The sequence below is a fragment of the Homalodisca vitripennis genome, chromosome 1, assembly GCF_021130785.1.
Source record: "Homalodisca vitripennis isolate AUS2020 chromosome 1, UT_GWSS_2.1, whole genome shotgun sequence".
Classification (NCBI taxonomy): domain Eukaryota; kingdom Metazoa; phylum Arthropoda; class Insecta; order Hemiptera; family Cicadellidae; genus Homalodisca; species Homalodisca vitripennis.
In genome coordinates this window covers 112,686,667-112,712,228 of record NC_060207.1, presented here as the reverse complement: position 1 = coordinate 112,712,228, position 25,562 = coordinate 112,686,667, and the positions used below count along the sequence as shown (strand labels likewise).

Sequence of the window (25,562 nt, the reverse complement as noted above, 5' to 3'; positions counted from 1 at the left end):
CCCTGACATCAAAATGGCCACGATAGTCCCGCCCCTGGCAGCTACAAACCGTGTGCATGTATTTATATACCAAATAGTGAGTAGCCGGAACGCATGCCCTACTGCAGCTAAATCCTGTTCAGAAATGGGGAGGAGTCCACGATGGCGGGATCTCAACCAGCTCTACGCTTGTTGATTCTCTTGCCTTCTGCCATCATCCAGGAGTTCAACCCCTTCAATGAGGTCTTCTTAATCCTCGCTGTCCTGAGGTTGAAGTCCAGCTGGGGGACTATAAAAGTCTTGATCGTATCCAATATATATATATATATATATTTATAAAACCAACCATTGTCATTTTAATTTTAATATATATCTTACACAATATATGATATGTATAATACATTAAGTATTAGACAATACAACACAGACAATTTTGTTTCATCAATCAATGAAATAAGAACACCATAAGCTATAGAAAAATTTATTTCATAATCTCTGAGAGATTTGGTTTCCCTTTTCTTTCCTGTTAGCGATGCGTGAACCAAACTGCAAGGCTCGCTTGGGTAACACAGCTGCAGCCTCGAGTCCCAATCTACGAGCTAGCAGACGCAGTAAGAGCTTGTCTCCTAGTCCTGGGGGGCCCTCAGGGGTGGGTTGACATCTGCACATACCAACAGTCACTGTCATGGAATAATAAGCAATGGCTTTAACTAGAGGATATAGGTATTATCATAGACAGTCGAGTCAAACAAATGCAATAATGGCCCCTTCATAGTGTTGATTTATTATTTAGTTCTTGTCTAAGTGTGTCAAGAGATAAGTGCATGCCATATAATAGATCACAAGAATTAAAACATTTGGATTTTCATCCATATAGGTATAAGGTTGAAGTTTCAATATCCTATTTTTCCTAACATACTCTGTTCAACTCAATAACTCATATTGAAGAAATGGCTACTGAAACTGGCAAGAATGTTTTCTGATTGTGAGATTCTTTGAAATCGACTTAGTCATCACTTTAGAGCAACTTAGATTATTTTACATATCCTATCGACTAACTGTGTCATAGTTGCCTTTAAGATTTTTATTTCTTCAGTCTTTTATAATATGATGACTTATTTCCATGTGAAATTATTGCAATAAAAAACGTACTAAGAACTGTACATAACCTTCATATAGTTATCGTACAACTGATTTAAATATAGACTATCAATAGAACCATATAGTAATACAGTAACAAATTTATTCATGTTGCATTATTCACGAACACTTTAGTAGGCCTATCACATAAGACTTTAATAACAAAAATATTCCAATCTAAAGTTATTACAGAGAAAATAATTAACAAAGAAATTGAGCAAATAAAACTTTTGTATCGTAGGCATCAGCTTGGTACTATGAATTAATGGTTGGCCCTTTCAGATCACCAACACTGGTCTATCTGTTGTTATGGACAGATGTTGCTTCATAATGGCATATTTTTCCAAGCTCAGGACTAGTGAGTTCTAACAGCTCTATGTGACGCCCTGATTTTTATATTTTTATGCTAATAAAAATATAAATCAATAAGAGTAAACAAGTATGATCATAATATAACCATGTTGACGTTGATCTTACAACTCAGTTTGCAACTGGTTGTTGGGTTTGTTCCGTCATATTTTGATAGTTTATTTTATTTTTAATACAAACTTAGAGCACAGGAAAATTAAATGTATGGTTTTAATAATTCAACCACATACTACCTATTTTACTTTACAAAATAAAACTTTTTTTAAGAAAACTTTTACAAAATGAAAAATCAAATCTCATTAAAATTAAAAATATAGTACTTAAGTATAATCTTCAAATAAATCTTAATTTTATACATAAACTATTACATCTAAAACTGTTTATAATAAATAAATATCTTATTAAAAAGCTTAGTACTCATAAGTTCATAAGTTATTATGATCATAGTACATCACATGCCACAAAGCCCTCTTCCCCTCCCCCCATATAAGCTAACCATACCAAGAGGGGTAATGGGTGGTGATATTTCATGATCACTATAGTGTACCGATATTAATTGATTCTCAGTGCACGCTCCCAGGCTCTAAATGTCTGTCTTACTTAAAATCTCAAGTTATAGATTAACAAATAACTATTCCTGAGTATTAAAAATAACCAAATTATACTTAACCCATTCACCTACTAATATTTTAGCACACAGTTGGGCCAAGGAATTCCATTATTTTTGCCTATTATTTAGGTGTGCAGATATTTAGCTGTAACTTTCTAGTAAATCCTAGTAAATCATTGTTTTGCAAACAATATTTTGTAGCAGTGTTTTTCTTGAGCTTACCTACCATTTAAAAACTCCCTGTATCACAAAAAAAAAAAAAAAAAAAAAAAAAAAAAAAAAAAAAAGGAGGTATTACGAGATATAACCTATAACATACCGGTAATAACATAAATTTATTTATAAATAAATTTTTATTAATTTTATGTTGCCCACCACCAATATTTTGTTCCCAAAATGAAAACCATAAATGGAATTATTATTGTGTAGCCTACCTTATTTGTCCTTAGAAGTCACACACCAAAAGAGTGTTGTATATTTCATAGTATATTTACACAGAATTATATCGTTTTTATATTATATACCCTACCATATTTATATTTATATTCAGAAGAATTGATCTGCATTGACAAGGCCTACGAAGTCAGTTGCCGGTCCGATGTCAGGAGTTGGTCATTCCTCTTCTGAATCGAAAATATCGGAGTTTTGAAACTGTTCCCGTGTCACACGATCCCATTCCACATTTGATTGATCACTACCGGAACTGAATTCTTCACTACAATTATTAGAATCGTTCATAAAACGATCTATTTCACTGTCACGTAACCTATTACAAGCCATGTTTACGGACACTAACAACAACAGGTGTCATATGGAGTAAATCCATCTGTTATTCTTTGCTTACGTCAGTTTAGCCAACTAATGACAAAAATATTGTTCTAAACAAACAAGTAACCATGGAAACGAAACATAGTTTGATTAGTGCAGCTATCTGTCGAGTTTAAAGTGAACTATTACTGCCGCGGAAGCGCTCCGTCGAAGTATGGCAGGACCCGCGGCGGAAGCGGCGGAACGGCTCCGTCGAAGTAGGTGAATGGGTTAACCTAACCAAGATTCAAAAAAGTTTAACAGTTTTTCAATTAGAACTTCAGTTGTACTGTTTTACCCTGCAGAATTTCGAAGTTAACACAAGAACTGGCAAGTAAATTATCTCCATTGGCAAATATTTTCCAGATTTTGCAAGGGTATTTAAAAAAAAAAGAAATACTAAAATTTCTTTGAATATGCATTGTCATATATCATTTTTCAAAAAGATCTACATTTTTTACTACAGTACTCACATTTTTATAAGCAAAAATATTTTTGTTATGGTATACTTGAATTTTTAATATTTTTTTGTTTTAGGAGAGAGACCATACCTACAAAAGTATATTTGCTAAATCAAAATTCTGAAATATGCAAATTATTCATACACTTCTTTAGTTTTGGGAAATATATAGTTTGATCGACTTATTTCATAAAATGTTATTTTTATATTGATAAAACTTGCAACAGAACATTTTAACAAAAATTTAAGTTACTCTGCTAACATTTTATATTGCAACAATAGTATTTTTCCATGCATGAAACAGTATTATTACAGTATTTTGGGAAAGAAATACTTTTCAAAACACGTTAATACCACTTGACTAAATAATAACTTTAAATAACATAACATGCTTGCAACACAAAACGTAAACAAACTACCGGTACGTAAACAACAGTAAAGCAATGACAAAAATTAAATATGATATTCCTCTTCTCTCAGACTTGTAAGAAAGACATACAAGTACCGAATTTCATACTAATTGATACACTGATTTATCCGTTATCGAATGCTACCATTACTTTCGTCGAAAAGCATTATAGTTACTATGTAATGTGGTTTTTTCTCAATGATGTTACATTGTCGCTGCAGTAACTGTACCATAGTTCCTGTTGTTGTTGAGAGTGATACACCCTTGCTACAACGATGTTCACCGGTACCTGAGTGAAATAAAAAAATCCATGTTTGAAGTATTTAACTATATTTATTTGAAATATACCACACCTGTGCCAGGGGGGCAGAGTGTTAATGTAGGAGACAACTCGCTCATCAAGGAAGGGGATTCGTAACTGTCGGCCATGGTCGCACACCACACGGTCGTCGCGGCCTAAGTTGCGACGGGCGATACAATCAGTGTCTGCAACTAACTCTAGACCTAGGGCTGCCCACTGTCCTGAATGTCTCAGAGTGTTGCGGTGTCTGGTATAGCCTCCTAGCTGCTCATCAGCTCCCAGTCCTGATAGCACCACCTATTTACATAGAAACATATAAGGTATAGCCAAGAAGTCACATTACTTTATATTAGAGCAGGAGTATCCTGAAAGGGACAATTTTCTTTCTGCAGTTTGCAGCATTATTGGCATTCTTTTCATGACTGTAAGCTATTCAATGGATTTTGAAACTATCTTTAAGAGCAGTATGCCAAAATAAAACTTTGTGTTTTGCTTGAGAATCACTATTTAAAAGCCTTGAGATTCAGAAAAAAATTTAAAGAGAATTTAATGAGATTAGCAAGTAATATGTAAATTTTTAATTCAGGTATTCTTAACCAAACAATCGTGGAATTATTTGCCATAATTTATTTGACACCTTCACTGAAATACGAGTCATGTACAGACTTCAGGACAGCCAGAATAATATGCGTATACCACAGTCAATGTGATATAAGTACATAACTGTGCTCACAGAATGAAATACCATATTATACATTTAAAAAGACTGAGTGTTTAATCTGTAAATTCACCATCTTCAGTAAAACACAAGCTAAGACATACTTAGATGACACAGGATCACTTATTACTTTAGCCCAAACCATTTGGACTTTATCCTCCACTATGAAGATATTTACAACTATAGCACGAGACATATCATTGCAAGCTTGGCTTTATTATTTATTAATAATTAAAAGATATCTCAATTAATAATGTTAATACTATTATGAGAAACTAATCTTCTATACTCATGGAAAGTTCCAAAAATATATTTCAGGCCTAAGTGCATTAAACAACAGTTTATTTTCTATAAACCAAGCTTGAAACAATATGCCTTTTACTATAGCAGGTTGTTCTTGCCAGTTGGGTTACAGCAGAAAAATACTAGTTCTAATGTGTCAGTAGGTTAACAGCTAGAAAATTAAAAATGATAAAATGTAAACACTACTATACAGTGATATGTTTTAACTCAGAACGTACCCTTGCTGGAGAAATATAAGGTTGACCATTTAAGTGGCCTTGGCCTCGAGCTGCAAACCACAAGGCTGAACCGAGGCTATCATCAAGCACTGACGTCAACGGATAGATCAAGTCTGCCACTCTTGAACTGCGCAGTGATGCCAATTCCTCCTGACTAATGTCTATCTGTTAAAACATTTCTGAGAAACATAATGATGCATATAACACAACCTTTCTTAACCCTTTTGATGCCTCCCATTTCTTGGTAAATATCTAACAAAATATTCCCAGCAGTTTTGTAAAAGATCAATTTAAGGGGGCTGATACAGTTAGTTGCAATCATTTTGCAATGCATAGTACAATATTATACCGTAACCTCAAATAAAGACGAAATTCAATGAAACTTTGAAGTTATGCTTAATAAAGACTGGCTTAATGGTTTAGTTATTTTTTAAACCATTTTGGAAGAAATCATCTAGTAGCAATTGATATTTTTATTTTGTTCTTAAACACTACTAAAAATATCTCACCCTTTGTTACACTGTGAGTGAACTATATTCCTTCATCAAATAACAATACCGTTATTCAGCATTCTAACAGTTAACACTACAGCTCGACAAATTAGGTATTATCAGTATTTAAGCTTAAAGTAATAATCCATTATGAGGAATCTTCTTCAGACAAACCTAAGTTTTCAGTGTCATCTTTGTTGGAGTATTCTTGTAAGAGCATTGTGTGACAGAAATATTACTTTCACTAAGATTTTGTTGAAATCATAATATTTTTAACAGTGCCCCAAAAGTCAGTTGCCACATATAGTTTGTTTCATCTTATGTAGTTGTTAATGTTTTTAGTTTTTAACTTGATTATTGTGTAATGCTTATAACTAATAGAACAGAGTAGGATATAATGCATTTTTGTGTTGATAACAGTACATTCTTCTTTACATTTGTTTTATTTTAGAGCTTTGTACATAGTTCTGAAAACTGATATATGAGTCATCCTACCAACTTTTTAAAGTAATATGACTCATTAAAATACCTGACTAGAAAAATAATCAATCTCAATAAAAATGACTCAAGAGGGCCTTCTGCTTCTACTACAATAGCTCTTCTGTAATCTAGAATAATTGCTATTTAATGGAGACCAAAATTAATTTTTCTTTTATTATGTTACAAATAAATAAATTCTTTATTGCCTTTACAACAATATTGCTGGTATCCGTGTTATAAACACTTGGATTTTTGAATGTTTTATAATAGTTAATAAAATAGTATTATAATGTAAAGAGTAACAAAATAGTGTTTAGTTTTTTTGTAGCAATAATGCTTACAGTTTTTATTAACTGTTAAAAGATTTACTGCTTAAATAAAAAAATGAATTAATTTAAATTGAAGTTTAGTTTGAATTTAGGAAATAATCTGTTAATTCATCCACATCATAAAACACATATTGATTAAAAATCATTTTTATTTAGATTTAAACAATCAACAGTTTTGTTCACTTTTAATTTTTTCTGGCAAAACATTAAAAAGACACCTCTAGAATAAGATGAAAGATTTTCATATAGATTCAGTCTATGCTGATGTAGCTTAACATGTCCATTAGATCCAGTATTATATGAATGCACATCCCTGCTTGTTGTTAGCATAAATTTATAACAAGAAAACAGAATCATTTTTAAAAAAGTACAAAGAAGAGTTAGAATTCCAATTTTTTAAAGACATCTATACATGAGTCAATATTTCTAAGAAAGAAGTAAGTTTTACCTGGACAAAATTCCAAGTTCTGTCTGGGGCAAGTTTTTTCAATTCTTCTAAAGAAGAAGACCCAGTTACTCGATCAGGCACTTGGAAACTGTCTTTGCTTTGTTGAAATGCAACATTGTATAAGTCTATAGGGATGTTTTTCGAGGTAAACTTGTCTGCCAAGAGAGCAAGAATTGTAGAATCCAGACCCCCGGAGAACAACACAGCTAGACTGCAATGTTTACAAGTTAATTGGCAGTGATTACAATTTTCTTCAAAGCTCTTTTTCTCAACACTAAATGTTTCTTTTGAACAATTCTCACACTTCAGTTTACAGTCCTTATCATGCTGACAACTGAACTGTGAACAGATCTTGTTCTCAGATAAATAATCGTTAGTTGACTTCTCTAACTCTCTCACACAGTCTTTACACACACCAGGTTGTTTCCTGACTCTACACTCTACCGCAAGAGTTAGCACTTCTAGAAGTTTCTCCACTCTCTCCAGCACTGTGGGCTCCTGCAGTAGTCTCTCCAGTGTGTAATCACTTTTGTACACAGCCAATTCCTCCTCCTCAGGCTCCAGACCCAGCCATGATCTTTGACTAGAGCCATTTCCCATTTCTGCATGGACCAACTCACATTTTTCTTCCACAGGAACATTGGACATTGTGGAAAAACTTATTGTCAGATGAGCCCAAGGGAAAAACTGAATAGCTAAAACAAGACATACATATTATTAGCCTCACTTCAAATGTGATAAGACTATTGGATAAGAAGAAAATGGCAGAGTAGCATATTCAGGCAAGATTTTAAATTTGAATACAACTGCATCTGAAATAAATAATACAAGGACATGGCACTAATATTCTTCCTTTACATACCAGAGAAGGTATTTCACTGTAACTATGCCATCAAGCGACTTTAACTAGACACATTGGAGAACATTTGGTTCCACGTAATTTCAGTATTATTAATATGCATTTAAAAAAATCTAAATCTGTTATACAAGATTATTTTTAAATAGATATGGTTTAGCACATTATTTAACCATTTTAATGTTTATTCTATTCTTAATATATGGTGAACATTTAGTTTAATCAAAATTTTATGTGGATATGTACAAGTAATTATGTAAAAGCAGTCTGTTTAAAGTTTTAAACAAAATTTTATGTTACATTCAATTACTTAAAGACTGTTTCAGCAAATACTTTTGCAGTATATTACATGCTTCAGTATAAAGTTAATATCCAGACCTGAAAAGTGTTATATCACATTACTTTGTATTTGAGCAGATAAGTTTAATCGGTACTTTGGGATTATACCGACCACACCAGTATGAAGAACACAAAAATATAAATTTATAGAAACAAACATGATAGAACGAAAAAACAACTCTTTAATTACAAACTTACAAGCATTTCCAGGTATTGTGATCGGTATTGTTGTCGCTGTTATCTTATCTTTCTCAAGAATCCCGATTACGGCAGGCCGCGCGGCATTACATGATTATTTAATTTTTTTGCACGGTACATAATTGCCTTTCCATTACAATTCAATTGATATTTCTGATCAGCCCCTCAAGAATTTGATATTTTACTGATAGGTACTATCTCGAGGGATGTTTTTCTTTCGTTGACATCAGCGCGGGCTTCGGCAGCACCTTCGGCGCTGATGGCCGGAGGCACTCGCATTTTGGGTGGCGGAGTGTGATCAAGAATAAAAACGTTTTGAGTGTTTTTTTCAATAAAGAGCTTAGTTTTTGTTTGGTAATGTTTGTTTTTGTTGAATTTTTGTGTTTGGAAAAATGTAGGGGTAAAACACGGAAGTACAACAAAGCGACGCACCAGCTGAACGGGCGGCGAGACTCTGCAATCACGTTATCTACTAGACCGCTCGACTTTGACCTCTGTCTGAGGATGGGGAGGGGTTTGCGATAAGACAATTTCTGTTTTATATTGACGTAATATTGTTCTACGCTAATCTAGTAATCAATAGAAGCAAAATGTCAAATAACGATTCATGTCTGGGTGTGGTCGGTATAATCCCAAAGTACCGTTTAATCACAAAGAAACCATATGTCATTAAAAATTGTAAAAAAACTGCAAAAGGGACAAGTTAATTTTGAATTACTGTATGTGTGTTGTTTGAGGAGATATAAAAAACTACAAAAACAATACATTTTAATTTAGGCATCAAAATCTGTTTTAAAATGTTTGTAGTATACGTAATTTAGGATACCAGCTGAAATATGTGCCAAAACAAGAATTGAATACCAAAAAATTCATAATTATTAAAATTAAATTTTGACAAGACATGGAAACTACTGCGATTTTGAACTTGCACCTTGAGATTCTGCTTTTATCTAGACAGTGTACATAAAACCTGATTCGGTAGCAAGTTAAAGCAAACAATAGAATTGGTTCTAATTAGTTACTGGATTGGCATCATATTTCTGCTAATAACCATTACAGAACAATGACACAACTAGGCACAGTTGTTTTTACACTACCTCATTTGTTCTTTTTTGTTCTCTTAGGACAAAAGCTAAGAAAACTCTTTGCACTTAGTTCTAGAATATATTCAGGATGGGTAAGGTTCAGAGTGGGAGCCGCCTCCTATCAAGGTCCATGAGGAGGGATAGCAAGCACTTTATCTCAGTCATGTCACCATGGAAGAAGTCAAAGAGGGCAGGGGTAGCACACTCTTATGTCCAGGCTACAATACTTAAAGAGGCCCACTAACACCAACAGTCATCCTCCGCAGTAGACTAGGCCTATCAATCCACTCTTGCATCCCAATATCTCAACATTTGTAGTTAGTGATGTGCCGCTCCTGGACATCCAGGTTACCCAGATTTAAGTGACACATCAGTTTTGCTATAAACAGTTTACATTTAACTAGAAGGAATAAACCAGCCAGAGGTGAATCCTTCTGGAGTTTATATCTAACTTACTTAAAAAGTTTTATGAACCTGCGTTGATTATTTCTGTTACATAATCAGTTTGTTTTCACATATATCAAGGTTTACATCACATTTCGATATGTTGGAAAAAAATTAGTCAGCACACTTATATCTAGTTTTGTACAAAAACAAACTTGAACACACTTGTAAAAAGACTTACCAAAAGTTATTACTGTATAAGTCACAAATTAATTTTCGAGTTTAAACGTATTAGGTAAGTCTTGAAAGTTTTGAAAGTTATGGGTATGATGAAAGACGCACAACAATTTGAAGTGATGAAAACACTGGAAAAGTGTTGTGATCAGTGAGAGAATACATCCGATTAACTGTAAAAGAAATCAGTGAGGAATTAAGAATCAGTGTTGATTCAGTTCACTCAATTTTTACGGATGATTAGAAACATATTCCTGCAAAATTCCCAAAATTACTTTGACCTCGAAAAAAAACTCTTGTATCGGCAGCTCAAGATCTCATAAGAACTCTGAAAAATATGAAATATTTTTTTAACCCTCTTAACTGATGACAAAATGTGCATTTACAGATACATCCCTTAACCAAAGCATAGTTGTCCAAATGGAAAACTCCTGTGACTTGAGCAAGGCAAAGTCATAGCAAAGTGAACAAAATGCTAACAGTTTTATGTTTTTATCGTAAAGGGATTAATCGTTCATTATAAGTTTGCTCCTATAGATAAAATGCTCAATAAAGAGTACTATCAGGAAGTATTATATCTGTTACAGGATGCCATCCATAAAAAAGAGCCACAAATGCATCAACTTGGGAATCAACACCTCCATCATAATAATGCTCTAGCTTACAAATCGCAATTTGTTTTGTAGTTTATTTTTCTAAGCATTGAATCAATTACACAGATCCATCAGCCCCTCCTCACTTAATATTGCTCCTTGTGACTTTTTTGTTCCCCAAAATCAAACATCAGCTGAAAAGATGCTGTTTCAAGATATAGAGGAGACACAACAATATGTGACACAGCAACTTTCCAAAAACTACTTCAAAACTTGCTTGGAGCAGTGGAAACAGCACTGGGTGAAGTTTGTGACATCAGGAGGGAACTACTTCACAAAATTATAAGTCTCAAATCCGTAAGTGAACCTCTTCTTTTTTAATAACACCCATGCAGATACATTTGTTAATATTCCTCATATATAGCATGTTAAGATGATGCATCCAAGGCAGCTCACCGTGGAAATCTTTTTGGAACTATTAATGTTTGTTTATGTGACATTAATAATGGGTTCAGAGCTTCTTATCTCTCCTTTCTGCATGAAATCTTAGTATCTGCCAGTCTTAAACTTAGTTTGTTTTTAAGTGGTTTATATGTATACTCCCTGCATTCACTTCAGCAATAAGCTATTAGCTAAGGACCTAAAATATATTATAGAGAAAACTAGCTGTTACCCACGGCTTCACACGCAAATCTTAGAACCAAAGTCCTTATATTACTTAGTAAAAGCAATTATTATGTAATATGATGGAAGTCCTATAAAAATGTTAAAACGTAAGTAGGCATACATCAGGTAGATATTATTTAACACTTTGAGTGCTGGCCCTAAATGACATGTAACTCTGTAGAATGCTGGGCGTTTTTGGTGGTTTTCAAAAATTTATTTAAAAAAAAAGTATTTAAGGTATGAAAAAAATACTTACATGCCTTAATTCAGCTTATTTTCGTCTTTCTTTTAACGTGAGATTGTTAGTGGTTTTTTTAAAAAAATACACATAAAAAATGTTTTTTAAAAACATATATTTTTGGAAAAAAAATTATTTTTTGAGACAGTTTTTTTATCTAACTTACTAAACTAAGCATATATACAGTTATTTACAATGACCCATTTACAAATATAAACTGTCCTTTGAATAATACAAATCATGTTTTTATGTTTTGTAGTTTTTTGACAAAAAACTATGCCGTCATATTGATGCGTCGGCATCACTTTCGCTGTCAGCACTGTTTTCAGCATCTGTAACATAATAATATACTATGTAAAATATGAATATATTTTCATTTTATTCATAAGAATAAAATATTAGTTGAATAAAGTTAATTTATTATAATACAAATTATAGTTTGATTCACGAAAACAATAACATAACCAAACTTTTAGACTGATGTTTATATGATAAATAGACTTACTTATTCTTACCTGAAGTATGTGTCTAATCTTCTTCCATTAAATCAGGATCAATGTCAGAATCGTCAAAAATACTATCTACACCAATAAAACTATCTTCATCTAATACATCACTGATCGCAACGTCGTTCAAGCTGCGAGAAGCCATGATTGCGACATCGACTGCCGGTTGCAACGAACGTCACGTCAGCGGCACGTAAACAACGCGACCGAAGTTGCTTTGTCATTAAGCTCATACAATACATCTGACGCTTTCTAGCGGTGAATTGTGTTACTAAAAACCCAAATAACATTGTAGAGTAGGCAAAACCCGTTTAAATACGGACAATGTAATATAATACCAATTGAAATGACAACCACGTAAAACTACGGGATTAGCATTCTTCGGAAGTTTCGCCGTTCCGTAAAATTACGGGATTAGCACTCTAAGTGTTAAGTTCGTGGTAAATAGTATCAGAGTTTAACTTAATTATTATATCATGTTTGGCACATGTAGGAGCATTTCTGGTTCTAATTAATTATGTTCATAATGTCACAGCTGAATCTGCCTTGTCATCCCGATCAAGAAAACACAAATCTCAGATCACACAGGTCTCAGAAACTTATTTCGGTCAAAAAGCGTATATTTCCAGTCCTTGTCATATATTTCAGGTCTAAGATATTTCCAGTACTATAGTAGAGTTTGCCTTGTTGTTCTGACGAAGAAGAAATATATATTTCTTCTTTGTATATATATATATACTTACGTAGGACCAAGATGCCTACTCCGGTTAAATAGTGGCTACTTAAGACCATTTAAATTCACTTACCTACTATGTCACAGTTTAGCTTGCCATATTGCCTCAATCAAATTTTATATACGTTCAATTATCTAGTTCTCGGAAATCTACTTTGGTCAAAATCGTGTTGACATAATTGAGTTCACCTTGTCCTGATGAAGAAAATACACACATAAGTAGGACTGAAAAGCCTATTCCGACCTAGGGGAGAGTCCTACCTACTTCTATGTACTTTCAGTATAAGAGGGAAATTCTTATTAAGGTTTTACAACTTTCCAAAATAATCGTTATTAAACTTTTGCGTTACACTTGTTTTTTGGACTGTAGCCAGGAAAGAATGAATCGTTGAGGCATGTTAGTATTCATTTCTCTGTTTTTCCATTAGCCATTGTTAAAATGTATTATCATATGTCAAGGAAGCCCGCCAGTTTAAAGTAACTTATGTGAAAACATTCATAACTTTGTTCATTAAGGTTAGTTTTATGACAGTATTTAATCCATTAGATGATTTTAATTAGCCACTGGTGCAATCTGGAGTAAAATTTATATATTAATGTTTTATTTACTATCTGCATTACACTACTGATCAAGCACTGTTTACTTATTATTGATAAAATTCAAATGTAAACAGATGTTTCAGAAAGTTTGTCGAACTACAGCTGTCAAAATACGTTTCGTTCTTATCATAACATTAGAATGTAAACAAACTAATTTTTCAATTTGAATTAGACTTTATTTGGTGAGATGAATGTGTTATGGGTGGTAAAAAGCACTCTAATTGTTAATTCAGACCAAAAGCTATACCTGTTCCAAATTTCAGCACAATCCGTATAGCAGTTTCAGCGTGATTCGAGGACAAACCTCGAAACATCCAAACATCCAAATATCCAAACATTCAAACTTTCGCATTTATAATATTAGTGGGATAATGTTTTATAACTATTAGTATTATTATTAGTGGTCTTTAGATAAATACCGGTACCCTAATAACTGTCTCAGAATATTAAAAAAATATACACCTTACTACCAATGAAGTCCATATGGTAACCTGGTTGAATTCTTATCCATGCCAGTCCTAAAAGCTTACACTTCAACAGACTCATTTTTATTTATTTTTTCAAAATATTTAGTTAATTGTTCTCCGTTTATTTGCTGAGAAATTAAACTTGACTTAAGCATCTGAAAGTTACTTTGTTTCTGTAACTCTTGATACCTACCAATATTCTGACTGCTAGAGAGATCAACCATGAAGAGTCCCAGAGCAGGCACCTCTTCCAGATCTGACTGTCTGTGAGCTGCTGAAGTCAGTAAGAGGTGGCGAGAAGAGACACTCCAGAGCAGACTGTGGCGGCCCAACACATCACGCCCAAACCACAACTGTCGTGACTCACTGTGCCAGAATACCAGGGAAAATGGTCCTCCGACTTCTGTGACAGCAGTGAGAGGGTCTGACTTCAACCGCTCGAACACCACTTCACTATCACAAGGTTCGTCCCTCTCCTGCAGACATATTTTGTTTTTAACAAAAACGATTCTTTTTCAATGCAACACACAATATAAAAATCACAGTTTAACATTAAAAGTGTGGGCCAAAAATTCCAAAGCCTGTAATGACACAGAGCCCACCAATCCACCTTTGTTAGATGGTATTACATTTACTCTAACTTTACCTTATTTTAAGATTCAACATTCTATAAATAATTAAAATTACTATTTTATTTTAACAAAGCAAAGTGTAAATTAAAAAAAACGCCAACCTAATCTAACAGATAAAAATTAATTGCTAAATTTCTTGCTGAACACTAATCTCAAGAACAACTGCACCAGTTCGGCTAATTCTTTTTTTAAATAATCGTTGTAGTCAGAGAAAGGTTTTTATAAAGAGAAAGAACAGAAAAGTTTCCCAGAACACTTCATAATTCGGAAAAATAAATTACTAAACAACTGTTTACACTTTTAGCAGAAAAGTTCGCCAGAGACTAAAAGATTTGTTATTGTTTAAATTTTTGAAAATATTAAGTATACAGTACTTAATCAATAGTGTAATGCAGATTGGAAAGAAAAAGTTACTATCTAAACTTTACTAAGGATTATAAAAAAAACAACCTGAGACGAATTAAAAATATCTAATGCATTGGAAACATTATTTAAACACTGGTATAAAACCCATTTTTATGCACAAAGCTCTGAATGTTAGTATATAAGATACTTGAAACGGGTTAACTTCTTGAGATTATGATATGACATTTTTACAATTGCTTAAGAAAAAATAGAGGAATGACAAGAACATGTATAAACTTTTTTTCCCACACTACAGTCCGATAAAAAACATGATTTCTATCATGCAAAACCTACTTATAAACTATTATTTTGAAATGTTGCCAGAACTGAGTGAGGGGTTTCTTACTTTTCCTCTTATACCTAAAGTAAATTAAAAGTGCCGGTATTAGATGTTTCTGACCAAAGTAGTCTTATCAAGCCTATGTATGTACATATTTTCTTGATTGGGGTAATAAAGTAAACTAAAATATAGTACCAGAAATATTTTAGACCACAAATAGATAACAAAGGACAGAAGTAGACACTTTTTAAACAAAGTCGGTTTCCGAGACTTATATATTTTCTTGAACGGGAGAACAAGGCAAATTCAACTGTGACAATGTAAATACATTAGACTGGAAGTGAATTTAAATAGCTGGAATAGACATATTTTAACTAAAGAAGAAATATTCTTAAGTAAAACTGCACTTACTGTTTTTAACTTTTCATTATTGTTATGTAAGACTTTAACACCATTTTTTTTCTAAATGGAATTCCTTAATAAAAATACAATATACCAAAATATGAAGAATGGCATTATAACTTATATTCCTATAAATAGCCTATTTTACCATAACAGCAGCTATTTTTGATAAGACAACCATTTTAGTACTTTAGAGACAGTATAAATATAGCAGATAGGGTGGCCTCCTTTGTGCCGACCTAGCTTCATCTTTTTGGAGGCAATAAACATGAACCAATCATCATAATAACCTGTAACTTTCACAGTAAGTCGAATAAAGTCTGTTCTTTCTAATAATAGTTTTTAGGTCCTCTGTATCAAAAACCTTTCCAAAATTAGTGGCCTCCCGATAATATTTAGGTGCCCAACTTTTTTACATACAAGGAACATATTTTTTTGGAAGTCAAATAGTTGTAATGTTACTATGTTACATCACAGATATGGGTCAATCCATTTCAAATCACCCAGGTCATGTTGCTCAACATTTTTTAATTTGCCTAATTTTTTTATTATGAGTTCCCTATGGGTAGACAATCACAAAACACTATTTGAAAAAATTTTACAAGCCATTGTTTTTTTCTGGCGGCCATTTTAAAAATGGCGGTTTTTCAGATTTTAGTAAAAATACGCGGTTAGCGAAAAGTGTTATTGCCAAGCTATTTTTTTAAAGATATCAAGAATAATCCAAAAACCAGTGTGTTCAGCATAAAATGAACTTCAATTTGACATTATAATAATGGTTCTTTTGTGCAAGAAAGTCAGTCAAACTTGTTCTGCAAAATCTCAGAAGAAAAATCATCAATTGTTACTTTTTAAGACCATAAAAGTTTAAGAAGGAAAAGAGACTCACTACTAATATTTTATTTCTTTGTTGAAAACTAATATAAACTACCTACTGAAAAAGTTTTAGCCCTGAGAATGCTCTCCTTTTTTTTCTAGAGCTTTTCAAAAAATGGCCGAAAGCCTATAATGTCAATTTTCTAGGGTTAATAACTAAAAAGGGACTGAATGAAAATAAATGAAAATTTTTACAGAATGTTCTTTATACAAATAGGAATATCTCATAAAAAAATTATGACTGAGACTTAACTACATTTAGAGATATACAGCATTGAATTTCAGTTAAACGCGCTACCCTTTTTCTCGCTTGTGCGGTACCAAGTTAGCAAACAAGGGCTTGTTTAAATCATTATGTTAACCATAAACTTATATTTAATGCTCAAAAAATTATATTCCTTGTTTAAAACCTACTTAGGATTTACAATAAAATTATTTAAAACCAGAAAATAATGGTATAAATAAACAATACTCATAACCACAAAATACCACTTGCGCACTTTAGGAAAAATAATTTGCTTAGATCTGTTATACTGTCAAAATGTATATGCATTTCAATTTTACGTTCTAAAATATAATATTATTAAATACATTTTATAAAACACATGATGTAAAAAATATATGTTAGTACCTGAGGAATATTTTAAATATATAGTAATAGTAAAAGGTGAGTGACTTGTTCAGCTGAAGAACAATGTTTGCTAAAATTAAGAATTTCGAAAGAAATTACTAATATTTGCCACTACCACAAAGATAAGTATTAGACAAATACAAACACATTTTATGGGAAAAAATGTTGTGGGAATAAATGAGAAACTATGTAATGAATTATCATCTTTATTTAATTCGCTGATGAAAATTGCAGCCAATAAGTAATTGAAACCAATGTTTTAAATCTAAATGCACAGAAGAACAATATTATGTGGATACAGTATGCAAGTGTAGTACAAAAATTGTATCGGTAAGTTAAGTTGGAAGAATTATAATTCTTACCTATTGTCCTCACTGTGTAAGATTATGAGTTACTATTTTAAAAATATTCCTCAGGTACTAACATATATTTTTACATCATGTGTTTTATAAAATGTATTTAATAATATTATATTTTAGAATGTAAATTGAAATGCATATACATTTTGACAGTATAACAAATCTAAGCAAATTATTTTTTTCCTAAAGTGCACAAGTGGTATTTTGTGGTTATGAGTATTGTTTATTTATACCATTATTTTCTGGTTTTAAATAATTTTTATTGTAAATCCTAAGTAGGTTTAAACAAGGAATATAATTTTTTGAGCATTAAAATATAAGTTTATTGTTAACATAATGATTTAAACAAGCCCTTGTTTGCTAACTTGGTACCGCACAAGCGAGAAAAAGGGGTTAGCGCGTTTAACTGAAATTCAATGCTGTATATCTCTAAATGTAGTTAAGTCTCAGTCATAATTTTTTTTGAGATATTCCTATTTGTATAAAGAACATTCTGTAAAATTTTCATTTATTTTCATTCAGTCCCTTTTTAGTTATTAACCCTAGAAAATTGACATTTATTAGGCTTTCGGCCATTTTTGAAAAGCTCTAGAAAAAAAAGGAGAGCATTCTCAGGGCTAAAACTTTTTTCAGTAGGTAGTTATATTAGTTTTTTCAACAAAGAACTAAAATATTAGTAGTGAGTCTCTTTTCCTTCTTAAACTTTTATGGTCTTAAAAAGTAACAATTGATGATTTTCTTCTGAGATTTTGCAGAACAAGTTTGACTGACTTTCTTGCACAAAAGAAAAACATTATTATAATGTCAAATTGAAGTTCATTTTATGCTGAACACACTGGTTTTTGGATTATTCTGATATCTTTAAAAATAGCTTGGCAATAAAACTTTTCGCCAAACCGCGTATTTTACTAAAATCTGCAAAACCGCCAGGTACTTTGGGATTATACCGACCACACCCAGACATGAATCGTTATTTAACATTTTGCTTCTACTGATTACTAGATTAGCGTAGAAGACTATTTCGTCAGTATAAAACAGGAATTGTCTTATCGCAAACCCCTCCCCATCCTCAGACAGAGGTCAAAGTCGAGCGTCTAGTAGATAACGTGATTGCAGAGCCTCGCCGCGCCCGTTTCAGCTGGTGCATCGCTTTGTTGTACTTTCGTGTTTTACCTCTACATTTCTCCAAACACAAAAAATTTAACAAAAACAAACATTTACCAAACTAAACTCTTTATTAAAAAAACACTCAAAACTTGTTTTTATTCTTGATCACATTCCGCCACCCAAAATGCGAGTGCCTCCGGCCATCAGCGCGGGCTTCGACAGCACCTTCGGTGCTGCCCCGCGCTGATGTCGACGAAAGAAAAAACATCCCTCGAGATAGTACCTATCAGTAAAATATCAAATTCTAGAGGGGCTAATCAGAAATATAAATTGAATTGAAATGGAAAGGCAATTATGTACCGTGCAAATCACGTGATGCCGCGCGGCCTGCCGTAATCAGGATTCTCGAGAAAGATAAGATAACAGCGACAACAATACCGATCACAATACCTGGAAATGCTTGTAAGTTTGTAATTTTGTAATTGAAGAGTTGTTTTTTCGTTCTATCATGTTTGTTTCTATAAATTTTCTATTTTTGTGTTCTTCATACTGGTGTGGTCGGTATAATCCCAAAGTACCAACCGCCATTTTAAAATGGCCGCCAGGAAAAAAACTATGGCTTGTAAAATTTTTTCAAATAGTGTTAATTTTGTGATTGTCTACCCATAGGGAACTGATAATAAAAAAATTAGGCAAATTAAAAATGTTGAGCAACAAATTTTATTTTTATTGGGTGATTTGAAATGGATTGACCCATATATTTATAAATGAAACAGATGCACATCCATGTATTGTCACAATGGTTTAACATTTTTTACAAAAATATGCTCTTTATCTCATTGTTGTGTTACTAGTACTTTGTGTACTAAAAACACAACAGGATTTTAATGATTTTTATTTTTATTAGCAACTACAATAAACCCAAAATACTGCTGATCTATCTCTAGATAAAACAAAGGAATTGTATTAGGAATCTATAAACTATTTACATTCAAGCTCAATGCTGTACAAATTAATTTTCTTGTTGAAAGTTAAAAGCAAGAACAGTATAGAACTATTAGTTTTATATTATTTACCAACTGTCCAAAAAGAATGTCGCCATTCCACAACAGATAGTTGCCATCACTGTCTTGAAGAGGTTGAGATTTGAGCTGAACCCCTTGAGTCCACAAGACACTACCTAATATGGTTGCAGTCCAATTTTTGGTCAGTACTCTTGTAATTTGCTCCATAGCATCAGGCCCTCTCCGACCAAGTGTTTCTTTAATCTGATTCACAGCAACAAAATTTAAAATTGCAAAAACAACTCATTAAAGACTTATAATGACTATGTACTGATGAAATTACATTTCAATAGACCTACTTACCTACAATTTAGTTATATTTTACAACGTTATTAACCACTTTTAAAGGTGACCACTTTGTAAAGTGATATATTCAAGCTGCATTTATTTTATAACTAAATATATCACAAATTGACAAACTAAATTCATGATGTTGGAGTGGTGCCAAAAAACCGATTTTGTGGACAACCATGGCCAAGGACATGTAGAAGGCAAGGTTGAGTGAATGTAGTTTTGTGCATTTTACCATTAACCATACAGCTTATTAGACTCAGCAACTGATACTAAGACAGTTAAAAGCTCATAGAGGGCCATCAAACAAAGTTTAAAAAGTGGCATTCTAACTGACATGCTTACAGATCATCTCCGTGAGTATTTATACAGAAGAGAGGTTAGCCTATGTATGACTTCTGGAGAATATACTTTCAATCACTTGATAATTGATACTTGAAAACCGTTGATCATTGCTACTAAAAAAACACATATATTTCTAAAACCTTCCTATTTCCGTTTTAAATGTGCTTTATGTTATGTTTCCATTGCAATATTATTGTTTTAGTTTTGACTATTTCCTGTTCTAATTGTTTGTTTGATAGTTATGGTTCCTTTAATTTTTATGATATTGTGTCACAGTGAATATATTAAATGAGTTATTTTAATTTCAAACATGATTATTATTATTATGACTATAGATATGTTAAGGGTACGGTCCAATAAGCGGACCCGGTTTTTTATATTGAAGAATATAATCATCGATACCTAATATTCGCATATCGAATCATAGACTATCAATCGATATAAAAGTAATAACAATCATATGTTTAAATTAAAATGTGAATTTAATGATAACAAATAATAAATGAACATAACCAAAATCAGGGAAACTCATAACTTTAACTAAATGAAACAGAACGAAAACGTTTTTACTAAAGTTGTGTCCACCATTACCTTCTTTTTTTGCATCTGAAGACGACCATGTTAGCTCCTCTGACAGTTACATTTGTTACCTTTCCACAAATATCACATAATGGATTCTAACCCAACATCCTGAAGCCATAAAAAACATATTTTATCGTCTTTTAAAGCAATTTCGTGAAGCTTCCTAAGATTGACGGCCATTTTAATACACAATGTTACGTGAAATTTAAAATATTACCTTGTATTATTTGAAAGTGTTTACAGCTGTTCATATAGATTATTTAAGTTGTTAAAAATAATTCATCAGTATCGATTGATTATATCGATGGTTATGATTAAGTGGTACTTTGGGATTATACCGACCACACCAGTATGAAGAACACAAAAATAGAAATTCATAGAAACAAACATGATAGAACGAAAAAACAACTCTTCAATTACAAAATTACAAACTTACAAGCATTTCCAGGTATTGTGATCGGTATTGTTGTCGCTGTTATCTTATCTTTCTCGAGAATCCTGATTACGGCAGGCCGCACGGCATCACGTGATTTGCACGGTACATAATTGCCTTTCCATTTCAATTCAATTTATATTTCTGATTAGCCCCTCTAGAATTTGATATTTTACTGATAGGTACTATCTCGAGGGATGTTTTTCTTTCGTCGACATCAGCGCGGGGCAGCACCGAAGGTGCTGTCGAAGCCCGCGCTGATGGCCGGAGGCACTCGCATTTTGGGTGGCGGAATGTGATCAAGAATAAAAACAAGTTTTGAGTGTTTTTTTAATAAAGAGTTTAGTTTGGTAAATGTTTGTTTTTGTTAAATTTTTGTGTTTGGAGAAATATAGAGGTAAAACACGAAAGTACAACAAAGCGATGCACCAGCTGAACGGGCGGCGAGGCTCTGCAATCACGTTATCTACTAGACGCTCGACTTTGACCTCTGTCTGAGGATGGGGAGGGGTTTGCGATAAGACAATTCCTGTTTTATACTGACGAAATAGTCTTCTACGCTAATCTAGTAATCAGTAGAAGCAAAATGTTAAATAACGATTCATGTCTGGGTGTGGTCGGTATAATCCCAAAGTACCGATTAAGTAATATCGTTTGCCAATTTCGATATAAAAAACCGGGTCCGCTTATTGGACCGTACCCTATGTTAATATTTTCATGATAGTCTCATATTCAATATACAAATGTTATGCATTGATGATTACACTAAACAATATAAAAAACCAGATCCCCTTATCTTACTCAGCCCGAATTTTCTTCCAAAAGAATCCATCAGATTTAAGAGGCACAAATCAGTTGTCTAAAGATGTATTTCTGTTTGATCCAACTACCGATTCAACTAACCAATGCTCTACATAACTTGATGCATCACTGACATGAAAAGGCCATTTGACTATGGATTGTGCCACTTTTAATTGCCAATATAAAATTTACTGACTAAAACAAGTCCATATATTAACTTCAAACTTGGTTGCAATACTGGAAATTGAAGAATACTGACGAAACTGGCAATGGTTTCCTCTGAATTCAACAAGCTACTCATTAATTATCCATACCCAAACAGTAGTTTCTAAATGCTAAGGCTATTTGGAATACTTACAGAATTGTTATGAGTACCACGATGCTCCCTGATTTGTTCACAGCATTGTAAGGGATTTTCATTGCTTCTGTATACAGAACAAAATATTCCACACATAGTCTAGGTCTAAGAATCTCAATGACAGTCGTATTGGGTACACGTAAACATAACCTCAACTAACCTACATTCAAGTGAATTCTGTAATTTATTGTTTAGAGAGCTCCAAGAGTCTAACGTAGTGATGGGAGAATCGAATACAGAATCGAATAGTATTCGAATACAGCCAGAGTATTCATATATTCGAATACATCAAAATGGATTCGAATACTTTTGAAATGAATACAATTTCTCTGGAAGAATGGAATTCAAACCTGGAGTATTCGTTTATTCTGACAAATAGTATTCAAATAAAATATCCAAGAGCTGTATTCGTATTCATATGAGGTTTAAAATGAATACATGTATGGAGAGTTTGAAAAGAATAATTTAGGGGAGATTCATAATTTGAAAAAAATAATTACAAATTTTAATACTTGAAAAAAATGTATAATTATTAAATTTAAAAATACATATTATTTAAGAGTTACAGTTCTAAGCAATAAAGACAAATACGAATATTTATTTTATATTGTTGTGTAAAAACAAAATATTATTGAGGTTTTCTGGCTTCAGGCTATTTCTACGGTAGTTAGTGACAAAGCCTGCTTTTTAGACGGAACTGAAGTAGCAGGTAAACAAAGATATTTATTCTGAAGTTCGTATATCATGGGTATGACTTGTTTATACGAGGCACCAAAAGCCAAAGTATTCGAATACAGTGGTGAATTCGTGACAAACAAGTGAAATAACCCAGGAACAATAGATTGCGGGAAAGAAGTAAGACAGGTCTAGACCTGTCTGTTAGAAACGCTCAGCTGAGCAAAAGTATTCGAATACAGGGGTGAATTCGAATTCCCTGTATTCGATTCTTTAAAGTATTCGATTCTCCCATCACTAGTCTAACGTCTTACTGTCAAAACATCGATGATCGGTCAGCTGACGAGTGGAAAGAATTGAGACGTCTCAGGAGTTAATACAGGAGTAAAAAACCACTTGTTCTTTTGACGTTTTGTTTTATCTTCTAATACATCTTATTATCTAATAATTATTTTATATTTTACAATAAGCATATATATTGGACTTGCATATTACTTATGTTTTATTAATTTACAGTAAATATTGAGAACCCCAAAATTATACAACATTCCATTAGTGTTAATGTTAATTATATTATTAACAAGAATTGACTAGTCATAATTAGGGTCATGCTTAGGGTAGCAGCTGAATGAGACAAAATGTAATTTTCTGAGCTTTAGGGGAGCGTATTGCTTGTGGTGCTGGAAAATGTAATATCTGTCTATCTGTACGGACGATATCTCGAAAACTAACTGACCTATAGAAATTGTGGATGAAACTTTATTTTTATATGAGGAACACAGTTTGATTATGGTGGATGTAACTCCATGATATTTGGTTCAGCGTTAGTGAATATTTTTGCATTGGTCTTATGTACGGCAACGAGGAAATATCAGAATAATTAAATCTGTAATCAAACTCAATATACCTATGCATAATTTCCATTTTGACTTCTGTTTTGTATGATTGTCTGTCTATCTTTCTATCCGCAGGATGTCTCAACATTTAAATTAGCTATAGATTTGAAATTTTACATGCAACCTTAGCGACGCCTGTTAAGACACGCAGTGTCTTACTTCTACGTTGTCGTATTACAAATCAGGTACTAAAGGTATTTTAAATTATAATGTTGTAAATTTTACAGTTTTGTTAACCGCAGTACATGCTCTCAAAATGGAATTTGTGGGGGTATTTATAATTAGTTAAAACTAACTGATGTAGCAATGTGCTGAAAGTAATGAGGATGAACAATTGGAACATGATAAAATAATCTGTCTTATCTATCTGTTTGTATTTCTATAGTTGACAGTATGTATTTCAGTCTTGCACTCGACATTAAGCGAAAAATATCTGTTTCCATTTTCTTCAGTCATTCTGTACACAATACACGGTTAGTCATTTCAGATTCTCATAACATTACACCATATTTTTCTAATATTATGATATCTAGTTTCCCATTTTGTATCATGTTCAGATAAGTTGATAAGATTATTACTAAATTATGGAAGCCCTTCTGGTAACACTCCCACAGGACTTCTTCTTTTGGTGTTCACTCTCTATATGTACTGCGGACAAATAGACAGACAGACACTCATTCCAAAAAGATGTTGACACGAAAACTATGCATTGTAGAACTCACTCTTGCAGAAATGAAGTTTCGTGTAAAATTTAAAATCTACATATAAAATCTGTATCGACATATCTTGCCAGATAACACATTCTCAATTTTATTCATTATATTGGGTTTCACACTATTTTTAAATTTAAAAAATGTATGTGTTGGGTTAGTAATGTTACACTGGTTAATACGTCACACGATTGAATCTTTTATGGGAGTATTGAGTTTGTTTATTCAGGTATTTTCCCATTTCTATCACAGTTACCTATAAGACAATATAAAAATATTCGTTAATACCCAGCCAAATCCCCTGGGAGTGACATTCACCATAATTGAACCCAGTGTTTATTAAATAGAAATGAAGTTTCATGCAAACTTTCGTCTATATAGTCGGTTCTTTTTAAGATATTTTGTAATCAGACAGACATAAATGACATTTTTGCAGCCCCACTAGTAATAAACTTCGCTAAAGCTTAGCCAAAAAGTGTTGGGAATAAGAATTTTTCGTATTTAACGTAATTTACAGACAACTCCTGAGAAATATATTTGTAATGCAATATGACATTCGCCTTAACATAGACCAAAGTTAAAATTATTTATGGAAATTTTAATCTAGTGGTGTAACAGTGAGAAATATCACAAATTATCATTAGAAATTTAATGTAAATTTTAACATTTTTGTCAGATTTCAGATAACATCTTTAATGTGACCGTAATTGGGTTTAGCCCTGGAGGGGGCTCGCGGTGTAAACATTGACCGTAC

The 25,562-nt window shown here is 32.6% G+C and overlaps 1 protein-coding gene across 2 annotated transcripts; it reads right to left on the bottom strand.

Moving 5' to 3' along the window:
• Positions 1 to 444: 444 nt before the first annotated feature.
• LOC124369488 (asparagine synthetase domain-containing protein 1) lies at positions 445 to 23,767 on the bottom strand. 2 transcript variants are annotated; one of them, XM_046827504.1, is made up of 8 exons: positions 23,512 to 23,767; positions 22,528 to 22,743; positions 19,730 to 19,921; positions 14,155 to 14,437; positions 7,063 to 7,757; positions 5,315 to 5,479; positions 4,128 to 4,372; positions 445 to 640 (listed from the first exon to the last, which is right to left on the bottom strand). In XM_046827504.1, exons 2-8 carry the CDS (start codon positions 22,621 to 22,623, stop codon positions 466 to 468), a joined length of 1,851 nt encoding a protein of 616 aa, XP_046683460.1. In that variant the 5' UTR covers positions 22,624 to 22,743; positions 23,512 to 23,767; the 3' UTR covers positions 445 to 465. The 2 variants fall into 2 exon arrangements, with proteins under 2 accessions (XP_046683460.1, XP_046683465.1); XM_046827509.1 differs by lacking the exons at positions 22,528 to 22,743; positions 23,512 to 23,767 and adding an exon at positions 20,021 to 20,133.
• Positions 23,768 to 25,562: the final 1,795 nt, after the last annotated feature.

Coding starts and splice junctions, on each gene's coding strand:
- LOC124369488 (XM_046827504.1), bottom strand. CDS start 22,623: ATGTGTGGAATATTTTGTTCTGTATACAGAAGCAATGAAAATCCCTTA. Junction 7,758..14,154: donor CTCTAGCAGTCAGAATATTG/GTAGGTATCAAG, acceptor GTCTTGTTTTAG/CTATTCAGTTTTTCCCTTGG. Junction 641..4,127: donor ACTCTGCCCCCCTGGCACAG/GTGTGGTATATT, acceptor TGGTATGTGCAG/ATGTCAACCCACCCCTGAGG.